This window comes from Euleptes europaea, chromosome 4 (genome assembly GCF_029931775.1).
Source record: "Euleptes europaea isolate rEulEur1 chromosome 4, rEulEur1.hap1, whole genome shotgun sequence".
NCBI classification, from domain to species: Eukaryota; Metazoa; Chordata; class Lepidosauria; order Squamata; family Sphaerodactylidae; genus Euleptes; species Euleptes europaea.
In genome coordinates, this window is record NC_079315.1 from 29,058,375 (window position 1) to 29,073,670 (window position 15,296).

Genomic DNA, 15,296 nt, shown 5'->3' on the forward strand with positions numbered 1-15,296 from the left:
GGAGGCTACTTTTTTAATCTCTGCCATGGTGCAGTGTTACTGTGACAAGTAGCCTGAAATGCGGTACATCAGATATCCACTGAAGAACTATGTGTGGCAAGATGCCCTTCAGCTTCCACACTGGGCACTTTCACACATGACAAATAATGCACTTTCAATCCACTTTCAGTACACTTTAATGATTGTTTGCAAGTGGATTTTGCCAATTCACAGTAAAATCCAGCTTCAAAGTGGACTGAAAGTGCATTATTTAGCATGTGTGAAAGTGCCTCTAAGTCTTATGAAGGTGCTCATTGTAACTCGGGTATTGACTGTACTGTTCTTGCTATGCCCTTCCCCTCCTCCACCCTAGGCATTTAAGATTATGAAGTCCTCTTACATATTTTTGTCCACCTCTCCCTTTTTTTTGCTAGATATGTATTGAATGAATCCCAGAGTCGCCAAAATGTGCCATCAGGACAGAGCTGTTCTTCTTCAAGTAGTTCTGGAAGTTCTGGGATCCCTCAGCCACCTCCAGGGATGAGCTTTTATGCAGCCAAGCGGGTAATTGGGGACAGCCCGTGGACTCCTGAACAGCTGGAACAGGTAAAAAGCCAAACTAATTATTTCAGAGGCGTGTCACACGGAAGGTGTGGCGACTTGGTAAAAATTGCTACACGGATGCAGCTTATTTAGCAAGCTGGAGGATTTCATATATCCTTCCAGCTCCTTTCCTTGGCATTCACTTCATCATGTTCTCCCTGTTTACTTTCATTGTGAGAAGTTGCGTCTGATCAATATTAACCATGGTTAAGCCCCAGTGTGCTCCACACCCAGCTTTTGGAAGCTTGGGCCACTCTCACCTTAATTAAGGGCCACACTAGCATTATGTCTGCACCAGTGGCAGAAATGGGAAACGAGTGAGTAAATAACATTGCAGACCTAAGCAGAGATGCATCTTTTAAAGGCCATTGAAGTTAATGGGTGTAACTGCTTACGGCTGCACTGTAAGTACTTTCAAAAAGTGGTTTACTTTGCTGCTGTGTAAAGCAGGCAAATGCTTTGTCAGGTGAGTTGTTTAGTTATATCTGAGTTTAAAATGAAGTTGCATATTACAGCATTTCAGGGTGATTTGCTACTACAATTTCCTTAAAATATCAATATGTTAAATTCTTACTAAATGACATGTGTTTTTTTTTGGAGTAAAATAGCTGCTGATTCTGTTCCTTTTAATTCTCTTTATTGTAACTTCCCCATGATGACTAGCATGCTTAGCCATTCAGTGCATCTGTAGTAGGGGCCCTGAACCTTTTTCAGCCAGTGTGGAGGGTGCAACCACAAAATGGCTGCCACAGGAGATGGAGCCAACCAAAGATGTCTGCTGCAAGAGGCAGAGCCAACCATATAATGTCAGAGAATGAGGTTATGCATAACTCTAATATTTGAGGCTGAAGTTCAATTTAACAGGATGCCTTTTTAAAAGAACATATTGCTTTAAAATATTTTCTCGCTTACACAAAGCTTATCTTCAGTTATGCAGTGAAGTTCCTTGTGTTGTGGTGGCAGCAGTGCTGCCAAAGGAATGTTTTGGGTTTTTTGATCCTGCACAGCTGATCCAGTCTCCAGTGGCTAATCAGAAGCCCTTCTCAGCAAAGCCCCACCTGGCCCTGCCCACCTTCTAAAAACACTTGGTGGTCACTAGAAACGATGTTGGTGGGCACAGAGGCACCCATGGGCACCACGTTGGGGTCTCTTGATATATAGTAGGGATATGACTTTCTGAGATGGTAATGGTGACTGGAGGTAGGAAGACTAGAACTAGTAGAACCAAAAGTCTTCCTTTTAAAAATTTTTGTCGTCAAGTCACAACTGACTTATGGCGACCCCAAAGGGTTTTCAAAGCAAGAGATGTTGGGAGGTGATTTGGTGTTGCCTGCCTTTGCGTCACAACCCTGGCATTCCTTGGTGGTCTCCTATCCAAATACTAGCCAAGTGTGGTTAGGGCTAGGTTTGAAGCTACCAACAGGCTCTTTGCACTCCTTCCCCCTTAAGCAAGACAGAGCTTGTGCAAGGTAGAGATTCCCTCTCCTCTCCCCCCCAGAAAAACCCCCACTCTGTTCTTTCTTTGTCGTCCCAAGTATTTTTTTTATTCTGGCACCTTTGAAACTAATTCCATCTTGTACAGATCATGGAATTTCATGACAAGAAGGTAAAAAAGACTAAGCTGCAATATGTCAGAGATGCCTATAGGTTCAAAAATTAAATTCAATAATAGCTACATGACTTTATGAAAAATAACTTGCAAAAAAAAAAATGTCTTACAAGTGCCTAGGAGAAAATCCTTTCTTAGCCTCAAATATGGCAATGAATTAATCTGTGCATGAAAATGTAAATCCCCTTTTAAAGTCTCCTGAAGGAAGTCTTTTGGTTCGTAGGGGTTAAGGTGTCGGACTAGGACCTGGGAAACCCAGGTTCAAATCCCCACTCGTGCCATGGAAGCCTGCTGGGTGACCTTGGGCCAGTCACACACTCTCAGACCTGATCCTGGCTGCCTGATCCTGGCTGCCAACAATAATGTTCTTGTTGAGGAAGGACTTGTGGATGCTTTGCCCTTTGACCTCTGCAGCACATCCAGCTATCTGATCCTGTCCAACTCTAGCACTGCTTGATTCTAAGAAAAAGTCTTGCTCTCAGTTGGTATCACTTCTAGACCTTGTCCTTGAATGGGCTGACTGACTTTCCTACTCCTTTCTGCATTGTTGGGCAGTGTAAATTGGGCATTGTGAAGTTCATTGAAGCAGAGCAGGTGCCTGAACTTGAAGCCGTCATACACCTGGTGATTGCGTCCAGTGACACGCGACACAGTGTGGCAACTGCAGCGGATCTTGAACTGAAAAGCAAGCAAAGGTAATGGCTTTTAAGTTAAAAACTTTGAATAGTTTTTTAATTTAAAAGATGGCTGTATTTTGAAAAACCTTCTCTTCTTAATTGTGTGTTCTTCTTTGTTTGTTGCAGTTTCATTCATTGGATGAGGGTGTTTTTTTTTTTTTAGTTGTTAGCACATTTATATGACCCCTCTCCTTGTTTTCCACCACTTTAGTAGTGGCAAACAGAAGGTGTGCTTGTGTTTCTTTTAAGTTAGCATGGTGGAGATAGGGTAACCTTTTACATCCTAAGTCCTTGCAGAAACCGGCTTTTTTCACTAGTTATGCCTAATTGTTATTTGCTAATTAGCTTAACACCCTGACCAAGGTGGCCCAGGCTAGCCTGTTCTCAAAAGCTAAGCCGGGTTGGCCCTGATTGGCAGTTGGATGGGAGACCACCAAGGAAGTCCAGGGTTGCTTCGCAGGCAATGGCAAACCACTTCTGAACTTCTCTTGCCTTGAAAACCCTATGGAGTTGCTGTAAGTTAGCTGAGGTTTGACAGCACTTTCCATGAGTTAACTTAACAGCATTATACTTGTGCAAGAGAGAGCCTATGTCCTTTCAGAATTGCCTTGGCTGTATACCATGTGATGGGCAGTTTAAATTATGAAACTGGGGCCTAGTGGTGGTCATGTGGGCTTCTGTGTACTTGCTACTTGCATGTGTGAACAAGAGAATAATAGTACTGGACCAAGCATTTCCCCTTCTCCACCAACACTGTCAAGGCCCCTTCAATAGTCATGTAATCATAGGAAAGGCAAAACGCACAACCAGTTATGAGCAAAGAAATAATGTGGTATGTGGTACTGCTTTTGGAATTTTATTGTATGTTACTGTTCTGTTGAACGTTGATGCATGTTGCCCAAATTTTCCAAACCTTAGTTTACCATAATAGATGAAGTACCTATTTCAACTCTTCTGTCGTTTCAACATTGGCCTTTCTTTATTCTGCTATTAGGCAGTGATGATTGCAGGGGTGCCACAATTTAGAAAAACACATGTACTTGAAAATGAATTCAGTTCTCATTATGTCAACCGCAGCATTTTGGAGAACCGTGCTATTTGTTTGTGTTGAGGAACACTTGAAAGATTATAGGGTTCTAACTGATGCCAGTTCAGCTCATGGGATCCTGCCTTGTTCGCTAGCCCTCGGAGAGGGGAAAGTATTGCAAACTGATAGCATTACAACAGGACATTACAACAGGACTCTTAGAGCCCATTCCTGAGTGGGTGGGTGGTTTCGTGGCGGCTGGAGGAGGCGCAGTTGCTCCACCTCCAAAGCAGCTTGTTGCCGGTGCAGCAAGACGAAAAATAAAAAAGGAAAAGACTTTATTTCAAAATCCCTGTGAAACTCCCCATAAAGTTCTACAGGAACACCCCGGGATCACCTACCGAGATGCGCACTGGACATACTCCACTGGGGAAGCAGCGCGGGCTCAGGAGGCTCACGCTGCTGCACGGCGCCTTGGGGCTGGCATATGTCCCCTACGCCGGCGTCTGTGCTAGTTTGCACAGCGCAAGTGGCATGGATGCCAGTGTAGGGGTCATGTCGGTTCCTATGCGGCTCCAGCCCTCCCCTTTACAGATGGGCTGTTAATGTATGATTAGAACAAATAGCTGTATATCTGAGTATATGCACAGGCCAAGGTCTAAAGAGCTATGTGCAGTGCATCCAAAGGCTTGGGCATGCCCATTGAGAGTTTTGACAAATATTTGCTGAACAGCCGTTGGGGCTGCAGCTGGAGAAATGTCTGCATGGACACATCGCCGGTGGTGCTCTCTTCTGCCACTTTCCTGACAGTGCCACCTTAAGCAGAGTTACGTCCATTGACTTTGGTGGATATAGAAGGCTGTAACTCTGCTTTAGGACTGCTCTGCAAGAGAAGAAAAACAATATTTTCTGGTGGGAGCCATCCCTGTATCTTTATAAGCTTACTAAGCAGGGTCATGAGTCGGTGAATGAATGTATATTGTTGTCATTAAGTTTTGGCTTTTCTTATATGGATGTTGGAGCAAACAATGCTGAGAATGTGTGTAGATATAAACCCTTTTCTGATCACAAAGCCACAGCAAATCTTCTGAGAGAGAGGCAATTAAGTAGCAAGGTTAAAACTCCAGAGCCTGGTTCATACTCTGTTTAAAGGTCATTTGAGACAATATATGAAGTCAGGTTTCTTTTATCTAAGGTTAGTTTTTCAAACCAGAATTGGGCTCACAATTATGCATTTGAAATCTGGGCTTGCTTCAATAAATTCTGGGTTTAAGTCACCCCCACCCCCTGGGACCCACCCAGTGTGCTGGCTTGCGCTGTGGTTTGTTCCCCAGTGCCATGATGTGGTTAATAAACCAACCACCATGGTTTCAGATCTTGGTTTTACATATCTTGACTAACCACAGACGTTTTTAATTAAATCATGATTTAGTGCGGTATCTGAACTGAGCCCAAGAGTCATTTATTTAATGAATGCATAGGCGTATTTACCGAATTACTGAGATTTACAGCATGAAAGAGAAAGTGATGCTATACTGGCTACTAATTGGCTTTACTCACAGGCATTTAAAATAATTAGTTCTATGACCTTACCATATGTGTATCTTTTTAAAAATTATTTAGTTTAATTGACTGGAATAATCCAACCATCATCAACAAGCTGTACAAAGTTTACCTCGGAGACATACCACTAAAAACCAAGGAGGTAAGGCTTGCTTCCTTTCATCTTCATTCCTTTTTTGATTTATATGAAGTTACTTTTATGCTAAAAATTAATATATTTTTAAAAAAGATAATAGGTCTTGGGGTTGTTCTTTGGCTTGCTGTATTAGTGGATTGTGTCCAGCTGTGGTTCTCAAGAGTTCTCTGCTAATCTTTCTCCCCCTTCTTTCTCCATTTCCAGGTTAGAGGGGGAAAATAATTTATAGGGGCCTTTAGTTTCTTGCTTCTCCCTTTAGCAGCCATTCCTATTTGGATTGCCAGTTTGTTTGCTCTGTTCTTCCCATAGGCCAGATTTGTTTGGGTAGGCATTGCTGAGATAATGCAGTTGTATGTCTTGCTTTGTTCAAAATGGAAGGTTGGTTTTAAAATAGATGGGCGAGGTCAAGGTGAAAGTTTCTGACTAAAGATAAAAATCATGCTAGCATTAGTCCAGCTTAAAGGTCAGGCACCAGTTGTAAAAGTGTGGCATAATTTAAGATCTGGGATGCAAGTCAGTTGTGCTGTTCCATCCCCCCAGGAAGAAGGCTAACATTCCAGCAATTCTTGTTAAGAATTTGTCACTTCTATTGGTTGTCGCATCTTTTGGGTGCTAATGATCTTAGCAAAGATCAGAACGCCCGATATCCTTCTGCAGTTGGGGCACTTATAAGGATCTGATACATAGTGTATGACCTAACAACCAATGTTCAGTTCCATTGTTATAATAGCTGTACACTTCCAGGCTTTCTTGGAAAAGTAGATTATCCATTCTCATTTCAGTCGGGTTCCAAGCCTGGTTATGGGTCTTTCTGGAAGATGATGTTTGCCAAAACAGGGGTGGGGGCCTTGTTAATTTTCCAGGCAGTGGCCTTGTTAATTCTCCAGGACTTCTCAGTGGCATTTGATATTTCTGGACTGGCTGACTAGAGATGGGTCTCGGGGGCACAGTCTCTGGTGGTCCCAATCCTAACTGGCTGTTCAGGTTCAGAAGTGATTCTCAAGGATACTGCTCAGCTCTTCATATTTGAAATATGGGATCTTGCAGGGTTATAGTTTGTCCCCCTTGCTATTTAACCTGTACATGAAACTGGTGGGAGAGCCAGCATGGTGAAATGGTTAAGAGCGGTGGTTTGGAGTGGTGGACTTTGATCTGGAGAACCGGGTTTGATTCCCCACTCCTTCCGATGAGTGGCGGAGGCTAATCTGGTGAACTAGATTTGTTTCCCCACTCCTACACACGAAGCCAGCTGGGTGTCCTTGGGCTAGTCACAGCTCTGATAGAGCTCTCTCAGCCCCACCTACCTCACAGGGTCTCTGTTGTGGGGAGGGGAAGAGAAGGTGATTGTAAGCCAGTTTGATTCTTCCTTAAGTGGTAGAGAAAGTCGGCATACAAAAACCAACTCTCTTTCTTCTTCATCTGGAAATTTGAGCTGATGTGTTCTCTGTTTGTAGATGATATCCAGTTTTACTACTTTTCCCCAGTTGAGACCAAGGGTATTCTGAACTGGTATCTAGGGCAGCAGTAGGATTGATGTGGATATTAGAAGCTCAGGCCAGACAGGACTGAGGTTCTGTTGACTGATAATAAGGGCAACCAAGGCATGCAGAGCCTTCCTGTTCTTGATGGGGTTGCACTTCCCCTTCAAGAACCAGCTGCACAGTTTGGGGGTGCTTCTTGATCCAGGGCTACAGCTCTCCTCTGTGTCACATATTTTGGCTGGTTCATTAGCTTCATCCAGGTTTTGCTGCTGCTCCAAATATGCTCTGCGTTGTAGGGTGGATTTGATTTAAATCATGGTTTTCTATGCAAAGACTCATTCTTGCTGGTATAATCTTAATATTTACAACCAGATGAAGGTTTCATTTTTAGAATAATAACTTTTCAGATTGGTCTTACAGTTATATAAAAATTACTGAGTTGATTATAGTATTAGAAATACATAGATAGTTCACCTCACAATAATTTCATAATTATCTCCATTTTTATTCGGGCCACCAGGCCTTGCATTTCTTTGTTGCAGTGTTTGTATTTTGCACACATGCCTGCCTTACCCTTAGGTAGAGGAACTTCATTAAAATATTTCCAAACTAGGTCTCTTTTACAGCCTGCTGCCATTGTAGATTTTCTCCTACAGGGAGAGAATAATATGATAAACCTCAGGCTATACACAGAAAGATCCCAAACTTGTGGAGAATTCTGCTCAAAAGATTTCACTTTCATTTTTACTGCTTGCTCCTGCCTCCTCACACTTAGCTCCTTGTGCAGATCTATTCCACTCCAAACAATCTTGTATTCATTGAACTTCTGGAAACTTACCACTTAAGAGGTAAGGGGTTGATTCTGTGTACATAGATTTTCAAAGGAACAATGGGATTACGGTCTTTTCTCAACTCTGTATGTTATAACATTTTTACTGAGAAGAAGAGGCATGTTATCTCGGCAGACACAAATTCACAGTTTTTGAGAACCGCAAAGCCAAGCATCTGTGATAATATCTTCTAGATGGAAAAATTGCCAAAATAATCCTACAGAAACCTCTGGAAGAGCATGACATTGTGAACGGATTAATGGAATTCATTTATCAAAAAATTAAAACATTGCATGAATATATAGTCTCATTAGGGTTGCCATGTCTAGGTTGGGAAATACCAGGAGATTTTTGGGGTGGAGCCTGAGGAGGGTGGGGTTTGGAGAGGGGAGGGACTTCAATGCCATAGAATAATCACCAAAGCGGCCATTTTCTCTAGGGGAATTGATCTCTATTGGCTGGACGTCAGTTGTAATAGCGGGAGATCTCCAGCCACCACCTGGAGGTTGGCAACCCTAAGCCTCATGCTACGTAATTAAAAACTAATCCTTATTTCATGATGAATAACGTTTGAACTATAATGTGTTTTATATAGAAAACTATTTAAACCAGCTTTAGATAGATTATTCCTCCAAAAGCATTTTATTTAGAAAAATCAAATTTAAATTTTAAAAATCTGGTTTTTTTAATTTTTAAAAAATCCTTTATTTTTATCTACCCTGCTGTGTGGGCCTGCTTATGAAGACAGTTTGGAAGTTTCAACTGATTCACCAAGTGAAGACTCTGTAGAGGAAGGCAATAGTGATGTGGTTCATTTTAAGTTATTTTATCATACACTTTTGCTGGGACGTACTAAAACAAAGGACAGCGATTGCCCAGGGAATGCATGATTGCCCATAGGGAATGCATGATTGCCCATAGGGAATGCATGATTGCCCATAGGGAATGCATGATTGCCCATAGGGAATGCATGATTGCCCATAGGGAATGCATGATTGCCCATAGGGAATGCATGATTGCCCATAGGGAATGCATGATTGCCCATAGGGAATACATGATTGCCCATAGGGAATACATGATTGCCAATAGTCAATGCATGATTGCCAATAGAGACTCAGGCAAAACACCCTTGCCAATACACAATAAGGGAACACATGCTTGCCAACTGGGAATAAGGCAAAGCATGCTTGCCCAGTGACAATAAGGGAGACCACGCTTTCCCATAGACAAACAGGGAAACTACGCTTGCCAAGAGAGAATCTGAAAACTAAGCACAACGATTGCCCATAGGGAATGCATGATTGCCAATAGAGACTCAGGCAAAACACCCTTGCCAATACACAGTAAGGGAATACACGCTTGCCAACTGAGAATAAGGCAAACCATGCTTGCCCACTGACAATAAGGGAGGCCACGCTTGCCCATAGAGAAACAGGGAAACTAAACTTGCCAAGAGAGAATTCGAAAAATAATGACAATGATTGCCCCTAGGGAATGCATGATTGCCCATACAGAAAGCATGCTTGCCAAGACACAATAAGTGAATACATGCTTGCCAACAGAGAATAAGGCAAACCAGGGGCTTAGACATTCTAGTTTCCTGGAGGGGAGGGCTGGGTCTGGACCAGAGGCATTAATATGACATTATAGGGAGGAGCTAATGACATCACAGGGAGGAGTCTCCATTGCCACTATCTACGGAAGCAAGGCCATGGGGGATTTTGTTAAGGGCTCCCCAGAAATTTAGGGGGACATCAACCAATGATCTTCAGACAGCTGAAATACAACCTTAACTTTTAATTAACAATGCAAAGTGTTTCTTTATTTACATTTTTTAAATCACAGTAAAGTCAAATATTCTCCTAATCCCCTATTACCTCCTGGTTTTCCCAAGAAGCATCCTTTCCTGCCATATCCTACCTATCCTTTCCATTCACCTCCCCACCCCAATAGTTGCCGCGTCTTGGTATGATTATTGATAAACCTAAACAGATTGCTTCATCTAGTCACAACCCTCTTGTTAAAAATGTAATAATTCAAAATAACCTGTACTTTAACTTCCTTCTTTGGTGGTTTTTAAGCAGAGGCTACATGGCCATCTGTCAGCAATGCTGATTCCATGACCTTAGGGAAGATCGATGGTTTGCATCAATGTTTGGCTCTCGTGGCCCTTTCTTGCATGCCCAGGGTAGTGCAGATTGCCACTTTGAGGTCAGGAAGCAGGTTTTTCTCCAGGCCAGATTGGCAAGGGATACTGGAGGTTTTTTTTTTTTGCCATCTTCAAGGCATGGAATAGGGTGTCACTGGGGGTTTGGGGAGGAGGTAGTTGGAAATTTCCTGCATTGTGCAGTGGGTTGGACTAGATGAACCTGGTGGTCCCTTCCAACTCTATGATTCTATGACACTGAATATATTTGTTCTAATTGATGTTCCGTTAATGAACTCATTAGCTATAACACTGAGATCAGTTTCCTGAAAGATCTGTTTATGACCGTGAAGAAGAGCCGTGTGATTGAACCTTGCCTGTCTCATGCTTGACAGTCGAAAGGTATTTATTCTATAGAAACATAAGAATGACCTTTCTGAGGCACAGGAGGAGACAGGTAATGTGAGGGCTATTCTGATAAGCTTAGCTAATTCTGGTAAGTAGCTGTTGCAGACATTTTCCTTGTTCTCTGCTGAATAGATCAATCACATCACAAAGAGCTAAAAGTTTGACTTTCCTCTCCTTTGCAATATCTAAAAATATCCCAATGAACCTGTAGTCGGGCTCCATCCAAGTCAGTTTTGTAAAAGTTTAGAATATATATACTATCATCCTCTCCTATGGCAAACCTTTCAATTTTGCGACACATCTGAAGAAAAGTGTTTGTGTAAATTGCTGTACATATTAGCAATGACTTCATAAGGATTTCTACGGGAAAATCTTTTAGGAGATTGAAACTGGTGAGGATCACACCCGGCGTCAACACATCATGCAGGCTTTCTGCACCTAAGAACAGTAGGACTCTCTACATCTAAGTCTTTTGTACTCATGATTGTGACCAGTCCAGAACTGTTCAAAGTTGTTCCGCAGTTGCTTTGTACTCTTCTTTGCAGAAGCAAGAAGAAACTCTGCTTGATGGAACTGTAGATTACTTTTTCGAACAGTTGTTTAATGTGTCCAATTGACCAAACACAAGCAGCAGTAATTGTAGAATGAAGTAAGTAACAAATCTACACAAGCTTTGTGCATATCCATCTGTTTTTGCCCAAGGATCTCCTCTCTCCTCAGAAGATTCCACAATGGCCATTATTACACAAGGAGTAGAGAATAAAGCTGCTACTATCATACTGCCCTTATACAAATCTATGGTGATACCACACCTAGAATACTGGGTATAGTTCTGGTCACCACATCTCAAAAAGGATATTGCAGCGCTTGAGAAGGTGCAGAAAAGAGCAACCAAAATGATCAGGAGGCTACAGCAACTGTCCTATGAGGAGCAGTTAAAACGCTTAGGGCTGTTTAGCTTAGAAAGAAGGTGGTTAAGGGGAGATATGGTAGAGGTATATAAAATTATGCAGGGTACGGAGAGAGTAGACAGGGAGAAACTTTTCTCCCTATAATTTGAAGCCACTGACTGTAACAGTCAACCTAGTGAGGCAAAAGTGTCTCTGGTTTATTTTCTCTGCCTGCTGAAAGTGTGTAAACAAAGCGAGACATTTTGGTGAATTTTTCACAAAGGTGATCATGTCAGATAACTCACTCAGGAAATTTCTATGCATAGTAACATTTTCTGACACATCATGTACCACCAAGTTCACATGTGCAAAACAATGAACATATAGTGGTTTTGGCTCCTCAGCCTTTACGAGAGCCTATACACTAGAATGTCCAGTAACATTCAATGTTCCATTGTAGCATTGGCCATGACATCTGTCAAGAGAAAGATCAAAGCAACAGAGTACATCTTTCAAAATAGAAAAGAGAGTTTTAGCAGTGGGGGATTCAGTTTCATCAAATCCTGCTTGTGGGCGGGGATCACCCCATGCTTTCCATAGTCGTTTATTGTCACATAAGAGAGGATGATTTTTGTTCATAAAAATTAATTTAAAATTACCAAGGTCTATCAACAATTAGAACAATAACACACACACACCCCCCAAACCAACTGCACCTCATCAATTATTTACAAATTTTACAGTATAAAACACAGAACATAAAGTATGGATGGAACTATTGTAGGCCCAACATATATATCATAGTTCTCACATCCCTCTCAAGACTCGAAATGCGGCGGCAAATGGAGTCCTGTCTTCCATCCAAGTGGGGAGGCACAAATTAGTGTTGTGTTACCGCAATCATGCAGTGCAACATTTGCATTTTGAGAACATACAGCTGATCACTCACTCAGTTGCTGGCTCCGCCCTCTGCTGTTGGCTGTTGAGGGGTGAGACTGAGAGTGCTTCATTAAGAAAGCTCCTCTCACCAGAGGCAGAACCTGAGGGACCTGGGCTGAGTGTCTGCAGGACCCAGAGTTTCTAAAGAAGTCAGTTTCCTGAGTGAGGAGGGCTAGTGTGACTGGGGTTAATTGCTGGCTCCACCCTCTGCTTTTGGATGTTGAGGGGTGGGACTGAGGACTTCCTAGACCAGATCACAAAGTTCTCAAAGAGACGGGACATGGTGGTCATGGGAGATTTTAATTACCCGGATATCTGTTGGAAGTCCAACGCTGCTAAAAATGCAAGATCCAATAAATTCCTGACTTGTCTTGCTGACAACTTCCTATTCCAGAAGGTGGACAGGGAAACAAGGGGGTCTGCTATCTTAGACTTGATTCTCACCAACAGGGAAGAACTGATTGATGAGCTTAAAGTAGTAGGCACCCTGGGTAGTAGTGACCACGTACTCTTGGAATTTACAATCTTGGGTAGAGGATAACCTGTACGTAGTCAGACATGTAGGTTGGACTTCAAAAGAGCAAATTTTAACAAACTTAAACTTATGCTAGGTAGAATCCCATGGTCGGAAATACTTAAGGAGAAGGGAGTTCAAGAAGGGTGGGCATTTCTTAAAAATAAAATACTGAAGGCGCAATCCCAAACCATTTGTATGAGAAGGAAAAATGGGAGGAACCTAAAGAGGCCAGGGTGGCTTATAATCAAAGAGGAATATAAGCAAATAACTAGTGCTTGTAGGGAGAGTGTTAGGAAAGCTAAAGCTCAGTATGAACTTAGGCTAGCGAGAGATGCTAAACGCAACAAAAGGGTTCTTTTCCTATGTACAGAGTAAGGGTAAGAACAAGGACAAGATAAGCCCATTGCATGGACCGGAAAGTGAAATTGTAACAGGAGATGAAGAGAGGGCAGAACTCAATTCCTACTTTCCCTCAGTTTTTTCTTGTGAGGGAAGTGGTGCTCAACATGGCATAAACAGAACATGTGATGAGGGAAGGGATTTGCAGCCTAGAATTGGCATTGGGGTAGTGCACAAACACCTGGTTTCTTTAAATGAAACAAAATCCTCTGGGCCAAATGAATTGCACCCAAGGGTACTCAAAGAACTTGCAGGTGTAATTTCGGCACCTCTGTCCATTATTTTTGAAAAGTCTTGGCAAACAGGTGAGGTGCCAGAAGATTGGAGGCAGGCAAATGTTGTCCCCATCTTCAAGAAGGGGAAAAAGGAGGATCCGGGTAACTACTGACCATCAGCTTGACTTCTATACCAGGAAAAGTGTTCGGACAAATCATCAAACAGTCCGTCCCTGAGCATTTAGAAAGGATGGATCTGATCACTAAGAGCCAGCATGGGTTTCTCAAGAATAAGTCATGTCAGACTAATCTTATCTCCTTTTTGAGAAAGTTACTACCTTGCTGGATCAGGGGAATGCTGTAGACATAGTTTATCTAGATTTCAGTAAGGCTTTTGATAAGGTTCCACATAGTATTCTAGTTGCCAAATTGGGAAAATGTGGTTTAGATCCTATTATTGTTAGATGGATCTGCAACTGGTTGACAGATCGTACCCAAAGAGTGCTAGTTACTGGTTCCTCGTCCACTTGGAGAGAAGTGACTAGTGGAGTTCCTCAGGGATCTGTGCTGGGCCCTGTGTTGTTCTTTATAAATGATTTGGATGAAGGAATAGAGGGGATGCTTATTAAATTTGCAGATGATACTAAATTGGGAGGGGTAGCAAATACGGTAGAAGACAGAGCCGAGATGCAGGATGATCTTGACAGGTTGGAGAAATGGGCTAGAACTAATAAAATGCACTTCAACAAAGACAAATGTAAAGTTCTGCATTTAGGTAGGACAAATCAAATGCATAATTATAGGATGGGGGAGACTTGTTTGAGCAGTAATGTGTGTGAGAAGGATCTTGGGGTCGTAGTAGACCAAACACTGAACATGAGTCAGCAGTGTGATGCTGTAACTAAAAAGGCAAATGTAGTCTTGGGCTGCATCAACAGAAGTATAGTGTCCAGATCACGCGAAGTGATGGTATCGCTTTACTCTGCTCTGGTTAGACCTCAACTAGAATACTGTGTTCAGTTCTGGGCACCACAATTTAAGAAAGATGTAGGCAAGCTGGAACGTGTCCAGAGGAGGGCAACAAAGATGGTGAGGGGTCTGGAGACCAAGTCCTATGAGGAAAGGTTGAAGGAGCTGGGTATGTTTAGCCTGAAGAGGAGAAGACTGAGAGGGGATATGATAACCATGTTCAAGTACTTGAAGGGCTGTCATATAGAGGAGGGTGCCGAGTTGTTTTCTGTTGCTCAAGAAGGTCGGACCAGGAACCAGCGGGTTGAAATCAAATCAAAAGAGTTTCCATCTAGACATTAAGAAGAATTTTCTAACAGAGCGGTTCCTCAGAGGAACAGGCTTCCTCGGGAGGTGGTAAGCTCTCCTTCCCTGGAGGTTTTAAAGAAGAGGTTAGATGGCCATCTGTCAGCAATGCTGATTCTGTGACCTTAGGCAGATGATGAGAGGGAGGGCATCTTGGCCATCTTTTGGTCACTAGGGGTGTGGAGGGGGGAGGTAGTTGTGAATTTCCTGCATTGTGCAGGGGGTTGGACTTGATGGCCCTGGTGGTCCCTTCCAACTTTATGATTCCATGATTCTAAGTACTTGAAGGGCTGTCATATAGAGGATGGTGCTGAGTTGTTTTCTGTTGCCCCAGAAGGTCGGACCAGTTCCTTGGGAGGTAGTAAGAGCTCCTTCCCTGGAGGTTTTTAAGCAGAGGCTAGATGGCCATTTGTCAGCAAGGCTGTTTCTATGACCTTAGGCATGTCATGAGAGGGAGGGCATCTAGGCCTTCTTCTGGGAATGGAGTAGGAGGTCACTGGGGGTGGGAAGGGGGAGGTAGTTGTGAATTTCCTGCATTGTGCAGGGGCCTGGACTAGATGATC

General features: G+C 42.7%; 1 protein-coding gene across 1 annotated transcript in view; it reads left to right on the forward strand.

Annotated features, from left to right (window-relative positions):
• The window catches only part of ECPAS (Ecm29 proteasome adaptor and scaffold), a 99,574-nt gene that overhangs the window by 13,306 nt on the left and 70,972 nt on the right, over positions 1–15,296 (forward strand). Inside the window, exons 7-9 of the mRNA XM_056848216.1 lie at positions 414–585; positions 2,747–2,886; positions 5,519–5,600. Coding sequence (XP_056704194.1) covers positions 414–585; positions 2,747–2,886; positions 5,519–5,600 — 394 coding nt within the window. The remainder of the gene's footprint in view (positions 1–413; positions 586–2,746; positions 2,887–5,518; positions 5,601–15,296) is intronic.